The 16062-nt window shown below is 33.5% G+C and overlaps 1 protein-coding gene across 2 annotated transcripts; it reads right to left on the reverse strand.

The window, feature by feature from the left end:
- Positions 1-693: 693 nt before the first annotated feature.
- Positions 694-14907, reverse strand: LOC131609878 (transportin MOS14). Of its 2 annotated transcripts, none has more exons than XM_058881694.1 (24): positions 14481-14907; positions 13743-13841; positions 13386-13610; positions 13167-13286; positions 12863-12946; positions 12718-12777; positions 12077-12205; positions 11763-11824; positions 11321-11377; positions 9963-10083; positions 9195-9329; positions 8759-8839; positions 7670-7783; positions 7488-7567; positions 7109-7244; positions 6711-6860; positions 5697-5779; positions 4807-4994; positions 4632-4724; positions 4067-4254; positions 3790-3901; positions 2855-3012; positions 2112-2228; positions 694-1430 (listed from the first exon to the last, which is right to left on the reverse strand). In XM_058881694.1, exons 1-24 carry the CDS (start codon positions 14688-14690, stop codon positions 1206-1208), a joined length of 3027 nt encoding a protein of 1008 aa, XP_058737677.1. In that variant the 5' UTR covers positions 14691-14907; the 3' UTR covers positions 694-1205. The 2 variants fall into 2 exon arrangements, with proteins under 2 accessions (XP_058737677.1, XP_058737676.1); XM_058881693.1 differs by having other exon boundaries at positions 11321-11380.
- Between the last annotated feature and the right edge of the window lie 1155 nt (positions 14908-16062).

Raw genomic sequence — 16062 nt, forward strand, 5'->3', positions numbered from 1 at the left:
AACCTAGGCACTAACGGAAGACTCTAGACGAATCAGACACTTCATTATGTCATCCACGGATCTTTGGATCTACGCATGCAATTCAATCGGACCTTTAGTTATCCTACGGCGAAATGATTTCCACATGGCCTTCACATTTTCATCATTCTTCAACTCGATTAAGTTGTATTTCACCCTTCCATTTGTATCAATTCAGTCCTCCCAAAACTCGATCTTTGTCACCCTTTTGTTATCGGAATCAGGCCCCAAATTATTCAACGTTTCTTTTAAGGTGGCAAATGATTCGAGCCCATCTTAAATATTAGTTTGAACAACAGGGTTGCGGCCATTGAAATACACTTCTACATTAATCAAATACTGAGGAAGAGTCATTTTGTTAAAATGATGTGTTATCCAATAACCTAAGACCCCTATTTATACAAATGGTGGTACATTCTAGACCACACATGTGTCGGTGCAACGAGGACTCTCCAAAGATGTCGGCAAAATCTCAACCATTATAACTGAAATTTCCAATATGTACCGAAAATTTACTCCATCAGAAGTTGGCGTGAGAGAAGTAAATAAGGGCAATTTCACATCAGAAGTTGGCGTGATTGTTGAAATTTCCAATATGTACCGAAAATATAACTGAAATTACTCCTTAGCATTGCCCTTATTTACTTCTCTCACCCTGTTTCAACTTATTATATAATTGAGTTCACAACAAACCATAATTATTCACTTGCTAATAAAAGTCAAATTGTTATGGACTCATCTATTACATTTTTTTTATGAAACTAATGTACTTGACAAACACAAAACAACTAGAAACACAACAAATCATGTTATAATTATTCATGTTTTGTGGTACAACAAAAAATGACTAAATTACATTAATTTCCTTTCCTTCAAAATCTCTAATTCCATCTGCGGATGTCCTTTCATGGATATCCTGTACAATTTGGAAAGGGGTTTCTAGCCTGACTCTGAGGGCCAAAATTGTGGACATATACAGAGGAAAAAAATTGCAGAAAAATAATGGTTGAAAATGGTGAGGCAATTAAAAATGGTAGGTCACCACAGTTGACTATACAAACCTCGTCGATTTTTCACAAATGATACAGGTACCATCAGAAAAAAAGATAAGGTGCCACATCAACTCTTCAATCTGGATGCCGAAATTCGCATAAGTGAAAGACTAATCTAACATGTCCGGGCAGTTATCAAGTAAGATTTGGAATATTTCGGTGAGCATCGGCAAACTCTCGAACCAGACGCTTTAAAACTCTCCCACCCTTCCCTTGCATATGTCCAAAATCGCTCTTTAATCCATTAGAGTTCTTGCTCTCCAGATAATCAGAGGCTGCAGCAGCAAGGGCTTTGGACCAAAGCGGCGCTAGGGTCTCTGCCTCTCCTTGGTTTAGGTATTCGGCGGGAAGAGCTTGAACCTGAAAATTCACATGGTCAGTTAAACTGAGTACATGACAGACCCGTAAAGATCTCAATGCTCATATAGACAGCAAAGTACATAATTGAGCTAGACACCAACTAATCTACATTGTTCATCAATTTGTAGGACCTGGAGTATCTTGGAAAAAAATGCATGAAATAACACACATTGTCTTCTCAAAAAACAAAATAAAAGTTAAAAGCCTTAGATCAAAGTTGACAATTCTTCACAGAAGAATACCAGAGACAGAATGGGAAGAGCCAGCAGTGTTAGTCAATGAGGGAATACAGCATCAATGCAAGAACTAACAGCATATTAACCAAACACTAGTATAATCAACCCCACTTTCAAACTATATTAGCTAATGGTGCCACAACAATACTTAAACCATGTGATGATATAACCATATATTTACATTGATTCTTCCATACACCAACATGTTACCTACCTAGCAATTTGGGCTTTAATCATCCTCTCAAGTCGATGTTGGGCTTTGACTTTAAGTTCATACATAAAGCAATTTGACATTAAACTATTTGTTATTCGGGTCTCGTCTCAATTTGTCTATATTTATAAGCCGTGTTTCAAAACCCATACCGGTGATCGACCCGGTCAAGACTTAAATGCAACATAATAACAATATATGCAGGCAAAAGGCAAGGAGGAGAGAGAGAGAGACCGCTGACTGTAGCCATCCATTAAGAGTTTGCCAGCAAAGTATCGACTTCCATGATGTTCTTTCCGATAAAGTGCAAATTGCTGCCAGTTGTTGAAGTATTGTTGCACACTTGTGAACCTATCATGTAAAACAGAATTCTTTAGGTTATGGATCAACCACAACCAAGAGCCTCCATATAAATCAGGCTAAACGGACAAGTAATATTGAAACAACACTGAAAAAGCTAGGGAGAAGAGAAAAGAACATAAGAAAACTTGACCCTTAGACACTCTTGGGTTAAGAACATATCAAGATAATCATATAATTAGAAAAAAGGCAGTTATCGTTTTCAATTTTTAAGCAAGGGATGGAGCTGCATATTTCCAAACTGACTAAAATAAAAAAATGGGATTCAAAACCTACTTTTCAATTTTAAGCTGTTTTCAGTCTTCTTGCTTATATGAATCACCGAGGTTATCCACGTAATTATATTTTCCTCAAAAAATTTATGTTAAAGCCCTAATTGACTTAAGGTCCTGCACTGAAAATGTAACAATGTGAATCATAGAACTTATTTCTACACAAGAAGGCTTCAGCATATAACTTATTTCTTTAAAAAAACTATAGAACCAATATCATCCAAGCAGAATCAAAATCTCCATACTCTATTATTACTCATTGCTTTGCTTTTACTTCAGCATATATACTTGCATCTACTGGCTCTTGAGAATACTACAGCAATTCATTTACAAGGAGATACTTACACGTGACATTGCAGACACACCGAGTAAGGCATACACCACATTAGATACAAGTCCCTCACCACTATGGGATATGACATGAATGGTTGTGGTGTTGGATGACCCTTCAGTAATACAATTCATAGATTCTAACAAAGAGAGAAGGCCCACATCTAAGAAACCTGAAAAGTCAAAGAAATGAAAATCAATCAACCGCATGTAATAGCTAGAAAAAGGAGATATACATCTACACCAAGAAAAAAAATACTAAACTTATAGGTAAAAACCCAAGTCTCACATTGGTTAAAGATACAGCCTAAAAAAGAGTTTATAAAGAGTGACACCCCTCACCTTACAAACCGGATTTGTAGGGATGAGTTAGGTCAAACTCAAATAGTAACACGGTATCAGAGCCTATCAATCGGGCCACTCATTGTTTGTATCCACACACCAAGTCCAATAGTCTTGGGCATGAGGGGGTGTATTGGTAAAAACCCAAGTCGAATATTGGTTAAAGATAGAGCCTAAAAAAGAGTTTGTAAAGAGTGACACTCCTCATCTAGGGATGAATTAGGTAAAACTCAAATTGTAACAGAACTACTGTAACTCTAAGAACTATATATCTGATTCCATGAAACTGGAGTACAAATTATAACTAGAAAGCAATTACAAAGTCAAATGTTATAATTACTCCTCCAGAATTCAGTAGAAGGTTACGATTTATACCTAAATTTAGCTTGGCTTACATGATTTTCATATTTGAACCGTAATGTTAATCATTTTCTTAGATTTTTATCACTAAATTTCATATCTATTTTCCTTCACAGAAGAAAGGATATAACATTAAATTACAGTCGTGTATTGCTCAAAACTATATCCAACTAAACTCACTTACTTGAGGATTACTTATATAACAAAAACAAAAAGCAACATAGACTTTTAATGTAGACTTTTCTTACAAGACAAATATGACATTGCAGCTAGGGCAGCCCCACGGTGCATGGCTGTGCAGCATATAGCTGCTTTTTGGATAGAAACTTCAAGAAGAGAACCACAAACAGAAAGGGCATCCTGTAAGATATTACCAAACTGGTAAATATATAGACTAAATTATGACCACAGCGAATAAATCAAACCAAAACATTAATGAAAGAATTCACAACCAGAATCTCCAACCTCACTTTAAATCTGGACCTACACTCCAACAATAAAGGAAAAGAAAATAAAAATTAAGACCTTGTTACAGGAGTGAATAAATATGGCTGCAAAATTGGTGTAAGCCTCCACTAAGTCAGGTTCTTGATCACATATGTAGGAGGAATTTAGAGCCATTACAGAATTTGAATGAGTAAATCTTTCAAACATGGTAACAAATAAAGGTCCATACTCCTCTCGATGACCAAATTCTTCAATGACAATGGAAGCTGAAAATATTAACTGAATTAGCAAATAAGTAATGGTTCATTGCAATGACCAAATGTGAAAACTAACACAAAATCCTGATTTCATGTGTCACATATGGCAACAAAAATAAATGGAGAAAAAAAAGGTGCAAAACATATAAAGTTAAAAGCTAAATGATAACTTCATCAATGGGGACTGCTAGATTTTAAAACAAAATATAGAACAAAAATGCCAGCAACACAATTTCTAACACGAGTTTCTCAGCATACTCTCTCTATTGTTTGAAATTTATATGGGTCTCGCCGAATTTATGTGAGAACCAAATAATATTCCAACAAACTTGGAATATGGGTAATCGGGTATTTCATGAACATGAGATACCAGAAGAAAGGCCTACCAGTTCGTATATAGCACTCGTGATTTTGGAACAAAGCAAAATTTGTTGATAGCCAATCCAACACTTTGGGCAGTAGGGTCACAAAATGCTGACCTGCATATTCAAAAATAAAATAACATTTCTCACAAGAACTCTCGAAATATTAACCAATGTACCCAAAAGAAAGTGAGCAAACCTGAAGATTGAATAGCTAAGGAAAGAGCTCGGCAAGCTGCTATCGATAAATTACCACTCTCCATATGCTCGGAGGTAAATACTTTCTCCAAGGTGGGCCAGAAAACCCTTAGCAGTAAAAGTATCAAGTCATCTGCAGCAGGTTCAGTTGCTACAGATATTGAAAGATGACTGAATACAGTTCCTATTCTGAATTTAAAGTATTGTCAATTATGAAAGGGTCAGAAAAAGTGACATTACAGATTTATATTGTCAAATATGGAACATGTAAAGAAGGAATATGAATGATAACAATTGATAGAAAGAACTTAAGGAATTCAATCCTACAAGAAACAATCCATTCTATGTGCAAAATAGACTATGAACATTAGAGCTGTTAGGCTCTGATTGATAAAGTCTGGAAAAAAGGTGCCAGTGTACATAATGTTGTTGCTTCCACTGCTTTTTTCCAGAAGTTCGGGAACATACATTTGTGGAAATGTTTCTATTGATTGGTTGGAAATCACGACACGTTCAATTCTTTTGAGAACCGGTCATCAATATAGACCAAATATTCAATAGACCGAGAAATAGAAAAAGTGAAGTTCAGAAAAACTGATAAAATGAAGACAAAAGTCACATTATATATATATATATATATATATATATATATATATATATATATATATATATATATATATATATATATATATATATATATATATATAGTTTGGAAAATAAAATACAAATTCCACATCAGAAAATATCTTAGAAGTCCAAATCATTGTTATATAAAAAACGTGATGAAGAAGAAAAAAACCCAAGAACAATTTGTCCTGTACTAAAATAAACTTAATTGATTTGAGTGAACACAACAACCTGAACATAATATATTAATGTTCATCAGGATACCTGTGCAATCCTCTAGAGGCAGCATTTAATATTTGTGTATAAGAAGCAGGATTCTGTTTAAGAGACACGTTTTCTGGATTAACCTGAAAAAAGTAGGATGAGATCATCCAATTAAAAGAGTACATTAAGTTTAAAATGGTCGAATACAAGTGCATTCATAAATATATAACGGGGGAAAATTTTGTTACAGAGAAATAACAATTTGTTTTTCCACAGGATCCGGAAATAACTACATTTTATTCAAGTCGTGCAACAAACAATCTGGACAATACTAATGTTCAGCTGCAAGAAACATCTCAATTTTCCTACTTGGACTTGCTGTGACATCAATAAAATCTAATTTGTTTAAGTCTATGGCCAATGTAAAATTGCTCTTATATGACACCAAAAACAGAAAATCTTATATTATAAGGAAGAAAAAAAATGACGCTTCTCCTTGGAAGCAAAAGTAGAAACAAAAACAAAAAAAATTCTTAATAATGGTGTTTTTGTATAGAAGCACTTCAAAAAAAAAATTGCCTAAATCAATTCTTACAAAAGCAGAAAATGCATAGCAAGGATTAAAATGCATGTGAAGCAGTAGAAAGTACACTCTAGAAATAGCATACATACTAGTAATGAAATTGAGGCAAGAAAGACAGTCTAGTTTCAAAAACATGAAATAGATGCACTCATAATCATCATATAATAACAAATTAAGCAAGAAACTGAGTCAAGAATATCTCCTTATCCATTAGTACCTACCTTGTGCATTCTATATCTCTGGTGAGAAACACATTATTTAGAGAACAGAATTTATAATAGCCAGTAACTTTTATACACTAAACTATAAGAATTTTTATCTTCACATAAATTAACATACAGCAAATTTTGATTTCATTGTCCAAGAACACCTTTAAAAATCAACTACTGGTGAATCGGGCAGAATGCTAATAAAATACAACTGAAACAACCAGCAAGCATCAAATAATGAAAAACATAGGCAGTGTGCAGAATAGGAAAAAGAAGACTCACAAGTTTCCCAATAGCTTCATAGCTAGACGATAGCAATTTAGCCAATAAGTTGCTCTTTAATTCTAGATTGGGAACAGAACCAAGGACCAGACTTATTGCGTGCATAACTTCTTCCTCATCTTCCAAAGATAAATGCCACTTCTCTAACCCCTACAAAATCAAACACAACTAATTGAGAAAAATATCATATAACTGATCTGGAAAACAAAGAATATTAAGAAAAAGCAAATCATAAGCTTCCATTTATGCTGAGGATTTTTAGTACAACTCACGCGTATCATACATGTAGATAAAGAAATTATATCAACAGAAATTCACTCACACAGTGCATCACATAACTGCATACATAATATTATCATTCAGAGATGTACTTTGCTGTCAGCAGAGTGAGTAATTACCTCTCCTATCCACATTAAAATTTCCAAATGTGAAGGTTCATAAATTACTATTGGAGCATCTTCACAGACTTTACGGAGGGCACACGCACAAGCATTAGAGGAAAGAGGTTCAGAAATCCCAATAGCAAGAAATAATCTGAAAGAAGAAAATCTTAGTCCAACATAAGACATAGATTTCAGAGAATTGTCAATCAGCGATAAGTATATTAAGTTCAACACAGCTATCTTTAGGTTTAATTAAACAAATATTAAATACGACCAGACATATCTACCAGACATAAATGTTCGTAACGTAGTTAAAATTAATAAAATGAGACGAGAGACCAGTGGATTCACTACTTGTGAATACCACACCAAAATGGATTCATTTTGTACTCACAGCAAGGGTCTAAAATTCTCCTTAAAAGCAGATATCCACTTGGAATAAGAACCAATAGTATCCGCTAGAGATCTGTATACCTAAAACAAAGATACGCTTTTAAATGTCAAGAAAGTAGAACAAACTGCTAAGAAACAAATGCTGCTGATGGAGGAAATGAGAGAAAGAACATAATTACTCACAATGCAAATGAAACCTTTTAAGCCATCACAAGGCTTACTCGATAACATGGTCACCAACTGCATGACTGCAGAGAGATCAAAACTTTGGCCATCCTGTATGATTACATCGGCAACCTGGAGTAAAACAAGTGCTAACCATAAATAATGTGGATAAAGAAAAAGCAATCTACAATCTAAATTAGAAGTTACAGCAATGCATTAGCTTTTCAGTAAGCAATGGTGACAGAGTGGACAGTCCACTACTGCTGAGGTATATGCATAAAACTTGAATAGCAGCATTGAAAAATCATCATGGGAAGTTAGGAACTAAAATATAAATGCAAGAATGCATGATAGAAGAAGATAAGCACGTGCAATTTGACTGTTAGCTAATGAATATGGGCAATACAACTTTCTTTCTTCTGCAAAGCCTTTTCCAATATCTCTCTAGGAATCCTATTGTACGACTTTTCCAAATTGATGAAAACCGTATAAAAGCTTTCTAATCCCTCTTATATTTGTCCATCAAATTATGTTTTTCATTATGATTCTCCTTGAAATAAAACCAATTTGATTTACTAAATTGTGTTTCTTGTCTTAAAATCTTTATATTTGCTCAATTACCCTCTCTTAGAACTTCATATGATGCTTAATGAGCTTAATCTCATGTTAACCTGTACAATTCTGCATGTCACCATTGTTATAGATCCATTCATCCGACATAAATTTAGAGTTTACCAAGAGTTTATTCTCTTAATATAATTGCAAAGATAATTTAAAATCTAGAGAATAATCTGTGGCCAGTCATTTACAAGATCATTAATTTATAAAAAAGAAAGCAACTTGAAGCAAGGATAAGGCTAAATAAACACCCAAAAGGCCTTCAAATGTTATGAATTAAGTCATAATACTGCTCTTGATTTGCACGATGTACTTTCTACCTGATTAATGTTAGATCCCCAACTTTCAGGTTTAGTAGCATGCGTGTCAATGTTCAGTTCAACCTATAAACATTATCACCTGTCCCTTTGTTTCATGCAAAGCGCCAGTCTGAATGCTATAATTAACAGGCTAATAAAACATCCCATGAAAGAAGCAAGTGATACTCACAGCATTAAGAGCAAATAACTTGCTTTCCATTTCTTTCCAAGGGAGTGATTGATTTGAAGATGCGCACCCACCTATAAAGAGCTGCAAATACATCCATAATATTGAAATTGAGAATTGAGATTTCCCTGACGAAATTGGCATTATGCAGAAATTTATGATAATTAATGTTTGACATTTGATAAGAAGAATGATTTACATGTGTGAAAGCACACTATTGGGTCAAAGTTTCATTGTAAGCAAGATTCAAATTTCAATCTAAACTATGGCAGCAATTTATATCACATCCCCAGTTTATCTAGCAATTATCAATAGTATATCCATTTAAAATAACTGATAGCGAAGTAATTATACCATAATAAAAGGTGTAAAAAATAAACCAAATCCCGAAAAATTAAGTCCAAAAAAATGGGGAAAATATGAAACTTTCCAAAAGCACCTTTTGCATAAATATCACAGATCCTAACAGGTGACATATATCCACCAAAAGTTCTACGAGGTTCATTCTAAAATGCACAAGGCCATCAGGAAAATCGATCACTCTTCCTTCATCATTGTATGTAGAATCATCCACCTGTTAAGCATCAGGAGGGTAAGAAATTACTAAAAAGATTTACTTTTTAAATCTATGGGAAATTTCAAAAAGAAGTGCCGCAAAATAAAAAAGAAAATCAGAGCTGTGCACTTGAAAGAAAAATAAATAAATACTCAGTGAATTACAAACAAAAATGAATTCCACACTTAACATTTGTTTAAAAGTAGCTAACATAACTACTCGTGACCAACTTTTTAACAGTGCATTATATATTCAGTCCAGCCAATGCAGTCTTCATTCGTGTAAGTAACATAACAACCATAGTTCTAAAAATTCATGTGCAACAATTCCAAAATAATATATCTAATATTCACCAAATCTGTGTTACTAATTAGAACAAACAACCAATAGTAGTTTGGGAAAAATGCATTCACTCTTTATTAAAGAATAAACCAGTTTAAAGATTGCTTTGAAAGCAGAATTTCTCATCAACACCAACTCATGTTCAATGGGAATAACAATCACAAGGGATGCATATAGGTAGACTATCAGACTTCAGATCTATTTAGACAAAAAAAAAACTGATATGAATGGGTGCAAAAAAGGAAAGAAGAACAACATTTACAGACATTGATGCACACACTGCAAAATGCAAATAGATTAAGAATGAACCTGAGAACGTATTAACAGTGAATCGAGCAATGCTGAGAACACAGGTGAAAAAATGGCTTCCACGTGTTTTCTTTTTGCATCATCTACATCAATGCCAAGTATATAGCTTGCAAGAGTGGACCTGTGACAAAAAAATTTGTGCTTATCATGAGCATGTACTAAGGCATTGTCTAAAAGAGAAAAATAAAAATTGAAAAAACAAAGAAGCTCAACATTTCAGCGAGGCCTGCGAATCTCACTACATACCAGTACTCAGCCAGACATCAAAACTATAATCTCTCTCTTCTCACACATTCATGCATAACCGTAACTGCAGTAATATATACTCAATACTCATCCGAGTTGGCCTCATGCACAAGTAAACAACAACTTCGGTTGAGCCGTATGATTTAGCATGATTACTTAAGAATTCAAAAAACAGCTGATTGTGGATAAATTTTGTCTAGACAGTCCACACAAGCCCTCCATATGTGTTTCCTACTGTTTGTACAGGCTTTAGGTGCAGACCCAACTAACAAGGCCCATTTTAAGTTAATCGTATGTTATAAATAGAATAAGGGTAGGAAACTGATAGCCATTCAGTTATTTTATGTTGCATTAGATTGGGAGAGACTAGTCTAGGCTCTCTAACTCCTAGAGGTAAGTTTGGTTATTATTGGTTAACTATTTTAGTTACAGCAGTTTCACTTCGAGTAAGTCAAAAAAGAACATGGAAAGTCAGGGTATGCAATGAGCCATCCAAAGAACACTAAAACTGTGGAACCCTGCAATAGCCATCAGACATTGAATATGACTGTTGCGGGAAAGTTGATTGTCAGGTGAAAATTTGCCAGAAAGAGTAGTGATAGGCAGTGAATTTAGGATTTGTTTGGAAGAGAAAAAAGAAGCCTGCTATATTAGCAACATAAGAATTCTATTAAAAAAACAATCAGATTATGGATAAAATTGTGAGTCTGGACAGTCTATTACACTGATTTAATCCTTATTATACAGATATATAATCCTAAAATAGTTCATAAGATTGCACCTAATTAATTCTATCATGTATAAGTAATATGTTACCAACAATATATAAGATATAAGATGCTATGACATGAACATAACCAGAGAAGATATAATATTATATTATAACTCACTAATCAATTTGCAACATGAATAATAATCAAACGATCCACATACTTGAGAAAATAAATGACTGCATGTAATTCTAGCAAAAAGAGATAGAAACAAAAAGGAGAGGTGATTGACAAAAGATAAAGCAACACAAAGTTATCACATGTATACATATGAACAATATTCACAAGAGTATAAATATGTACACTAAAACAGATTGTGAAGTCTTACTAAAACTGCATTACCAAAACTGTAGTGTTGAGTCTGCAATCTCCCAATCTTCACTTGGAAATGCCACACAGCTGCTAGCATATTCAACAGATTCATTTCAAACTGACCAAATCTATAATAATATGTTTTATGCAAGCAAGCTGATTAGAAATATGCAAAACTGAGTCAATATGAGAAAGTTCCTTTTCAAATATGTGAATATGTCTGTAGAGGTTTCTAAATCGCAAATCTTCATTTATCTCACTTATTAATCAAACATTATCCTTTTATAGTTGTATCTTCTAATGTGAGAGTGTCTTAGATCCCCAAATTACAGCATGAATAGTTCAAATTCGATCACTGTGTTGAATGGAGCTTTGTCTAATAAATCTCTAAAATCCTTGAATCCATGGAATGAAAAAATAGGCAGAGAAGACTACAGCTATGAAAATTCTCAATAAATTGTTGAGGTATCACCTTAAAAGTGCATCTGTCAGCACAAGGGCTTCTGCACTTGCTTCTACAATTAGAGATGGACCCTGGCACATATTCAACAAGTGTTACAAGCTAAGTAAGACACACGGCTTGCTCACATGGAAATGAAAATGCAAATAACTAATAGTAATCACAGGTAATTGAGTAATTCACATGCATCAAATAACATGTAAGATTAAATAAACAGTAGTCACCATAAGTATGAGTTTACATTAATTAAACAGACAACAAACAAAAAGGTACCCATAAAAAGGACTTTCAGAATCCTAGGGAACGCATATACATTCAATACTTACAGCCTGCCCAATTTCTGACATTAAGCATGCAAGGCCACCAATAACTTTCATGTCTCCCCTATTAAGAGCTGGAAAAAGAAGTACCTCCTTCAAATAATGTACTCTGCATAACAAAATTTGGGGCACTCCCTAAAGAAAATACAAAATCAAAATCAATACATAACCCATTTTCAGTGACAAGCAAATAAAAGTACAATGTGTGAAGTAAAAAAGACACTAATTTAACAAGTAAACTTCCATGAAATCCATCCCATATTTCCCTAGAAAATATTAAGACATCAAAATCAAGAAAAGTTATAGTTTCATTTGCAGTTGAACCAACTATCTATAGTAGTACAAATCCATTGCTTGTATTGGTCGTTTTTAGATATAACGACATAGTTAGTTGCATGTGACAAATTTGGGAACCTACCAACTAAAAAGTCTAGTATATAACTTCTTTTTCTAAGCAAAAAAGTTAAAGTGTAGCAAAATTTGAGAACCTGCTCAATTTAAAATCCAAGTGTATGAGAAAGTACATACATCAAGCACATAATACAATAAATTTTGTCACCAATTTTACATACACATGCAAAGCAAAACAGATCAAGACACGAGAGTTTAAACGCCCTTCCATCAGAGTGGACATTGGACAACCATACCTCGTGTTTAGTCACAAGTTCAACAAGAACTTCAATGGCAAGATCAAATGATGTAGAGTCCTACACATAGAATATGATTATAAATTAAATTTGAGTAGTCATTAATACTCCATTTTAAGAAACAAGTGCATGAGAACTGGATTACCTGCAATGAGTTGAATAGAAAATTAAGAAGTGGGTGAGCTGCCAATGTTCCTGGAGAAATCTCAGAGAAGCAACCTGCTCTAACCTAAACACAAGAAGGCCATACAAGAATTAAATCAAAAACAACAGAAAAATTTTAATGCAGCTTGGGATAGATGAATATTTGTGTTATATACAAAGCACGAAAACCAAGCAGAAGATGCCTAGCCCAGCAAACAACCAGGCTTAAAATAATACATCTCCAAATGTATGCACTGTGGTGAAATTGCCAAAAAAGAAAATGAGTCATTGGTATAACATTGTACCCAGCTCAATAAGCAGCGCAAAATTTTTCTGTTCCTTTCATTCTGTTGTACAGAACCGTCAAAATTTATTTCAGATTGCCGCAGCAGGAACTCGAGAACCATGGGTGTATGAGAGAGAAGCTGTAAAACAAAATAGTGTTGGAAACTCAGGGTTAGAGAGAAAGGAAATGCAAAAAAATTGCAATTAGAGGAGCATATCAAAATCAAAAGTTCCTAAACCTCTTGGGTATACTGGCTTTTATGTAACGAATTAATTTTAGAATCAATACGTTGGTTGTCAACAACTTCCTCCGGCAGGACAGTGAGCATCTCCAGGACAGCAATATTGCCATTATCTTCGCTCTGCAGACTCCGGAGACTGTAAAAAAGCTGCTCAATTGGGTTTCCATGAGCAACAACTTGAAGTACGAGAGCAGAGAGTGCAAGACAGATTTGGGTTAAAAGCTGTCACAATAATAACAAAGAGCCAATTTCAGCAAAATATGTTCTAAACACAAACCCATCTTTAAGACAACTAAAAATGTCTCCACATTCATACAGAACCATAAAAGAAAGAAACAGAGAAAAATAATCCACCTGAGGAGGACCGCTACTGAATCTTTTGACAGCAAGAAGAAGAGCATTTAACAAAGCATCCTTGGGTCCTGATTGCAGTAGATAACCTTCATTTTGTATCTGTAATTTGAAAAACGTAACAAAAAATCAGTCTTAAAACAAGGTTTTAAACTTCAGTTGCAGTTGCTACTATTGCAGCTAAGCGTTGCTGACGTGATCTTTGGTTATGAATGTTTTCATTTGAAATTAATGACTACATTGATAATGCAAAAGGTTCCATACAATAATCATCAGAAATAAACAAAGTTTCAAATTGCTGTTGCAGTATTGTGGATAAATACAGTCGCAGTCGATGCGAGCATTCGTTATGAATATTTTATGGATTTTTCTTCGAACTTAAAAAAGTGTGAAATTACGTTTAAATGTGATAAGACACAAAATTGAACTTCAAATAGCTAAAAAAACAAGTTACCGTAGTATTATAACTATGAAATAAGTTAAAACAAGTTACCTATGAGTTCATCACATCACAATAACTACAAAAACAAAATTCTATTGAAGCATGAAGTCAAAAACGGAAAGTATTACAAGAGTGTGAAGAAAGCCCCTAACGGAAAAAATAGAAGTCGGCACGATAAACAAAATCAGCTATAAAACAATTGAAGTTAAGTATGTGACAATTGGTGGCGAAAATGAACACAATAATTGATAATAACAAAAAGTGAATTAAGCAGGAAAATGGAAGAGAGAGGGAAGGACCTTGCGTTTGAGAATCTGAGCAGCGAAGAACTCAACTTCGAAATCGGAAGTGTGGCGGAGATCGGAGGTGAGGATGTTAGTGGCGACATCCCAGGCGGCGTGAGTTTGTTGAAACTGAACGAGCCATTGATTGGCTGCGACGCGGTTGCATGATTGGGTATCGTGGTTGAGTACATGGACAGCTTCAGCAACCTTCATTGTCAATTCCATGTTATAAATAAAAGAGGGAAGAGAGTGATGAATGATGGAATTGGGAGGAAGCGGGAGAAGGCGACGCCTGGAGGGATTCTGTTAACGGTTGTTTAGTTTGTTAATCATCGGACGGCTATGGGGGTGGGTGGGTATGTGTGAATGAATGAACAAGTGACAGAGCGAGTGAGAGGTGAGGGTTTGGTTTTGCTCCTCTACGAACTACCTTACGCCAACTCTTTTTTCTTTTTTTTTTTTTACTCTTTCATCTCGTTGTCATATTTTACTAGTCAAATTTTCATGTTGTTCGGGTGCATTATTTGTGATTAGTATTTTATTAATGATATGAATAATGTGAAGTAAAGAAATTTAATCAAATTGGATTTATAAAATGAAAATTAACTATTTAAATTTATTTTCCTAATAAAATATTAGTAATATGAAAATTAGGTTCTAAGTTACAATAATGATTCACAAATAAGATATTAGTAGTATGAAAATTAGATTCTTAAAATAATTTCACATATGAACATTTCAAAAAGACATGAAAATCTACTTTGTTCATTCAAAAAAAAATCATCTACCAGTGGTGAAAATATTTTATTCAATTGTTCACTCCTTTCTCAGACTTTTTCAACAGAGAAGATAGCGTGCATTCGCACGAGTGAATTTATTTTAATTTTGACATGATAATTATTTTAGATATACATATGAAAAACTCATTTTATACAAAATATTGCAACAAATAATATGATTATAAAAATATAATGATAAAATTGACAAATGATGTATTTAGATACACATGTTAACTTAAATAGAATTACATAATTGTAAAATAAACAATTACTATATAAACTCAATTGTATTAAATAATAATAAAAAAATTGTGACATGGAGAAAAAAAAATTGACATTTGAAAATAAGAATTTTATTTTCAAATAAATGTAATAATTTGATAGTGACCTGTAAGATAAAAAGTTAGTTGTTTGAATGACTATGTAGTATTATTCAATTTGATAAAATACACTTTTAATGATAATAAATAAAAAATATGATAAAAAATATTGAATTATTACATTTTAAATGAAGTAAGAGAGAATAGGAATATGGTAGAGATATAATCAAGTAAAAGAGAGCATACAGAAAAGTGAGAATGGATGGTAGAAGTTTTGGTTGTGTCAAATGTCCAAATTGATTGGAAAATTGAAAAGTGGTAAGGTGATTTTGTTAGTTATCACTTTATCCAATTTGTAGTGCAAATATTTTTTAGGAAAGAGCAATAATAGAAGTTTGGTCAATTTTCTAGTAAATGATAGATAATAGATGTAGAGTTTAATGGTATGACACAGTCAGTGTAAAAAAAGATTACACATACATCCAATTAAAATATTTT

Source organism: Vicia villosa, linkage group LG6 (assembly GCF_029867415.1).
Source record: "Vicia villosa cultivar HV-30 ecotype Madison, WI linkage group LG6, Vvil1.0, whole genome shotgun sequence".
In the NCBI taxonomy this organism is placed as follows: domain Eukaryota; kingdom Viridiplantae; phylum Streptophyta; class Magnoliopsida; order Fabales; family Fabaceae; genus Vicia; species Vicia villosa.

What these genes read in the sequence shown, in the direction of transcription:
- LOC131609878 (XM_058881693.1), bottom strand. Translation starts at nt 14,690, where the DNA reads ATGGAATTGACAATGAAGGTTGCTGAAGCTGTCCATGTACTCAACCAC. An exon ending in CTGACAGATGCACTTTTAAG is followed by an intron (nt 11,381 to 11,762) that starts GTGATACCTCAA and finishes TGAATATGCTAG; the next exon opens with CAGCTGTGTGGCATTTCCAA. An exon ending in CTTAGCTATTCAATCTTCAG is followed by an intron (nt 4,725 to 4,806) that starts GTTTGCTCACTT and finishes TTGAATATGCAG; the next exon opens with GTCAGCATTTTGTGACCCTA.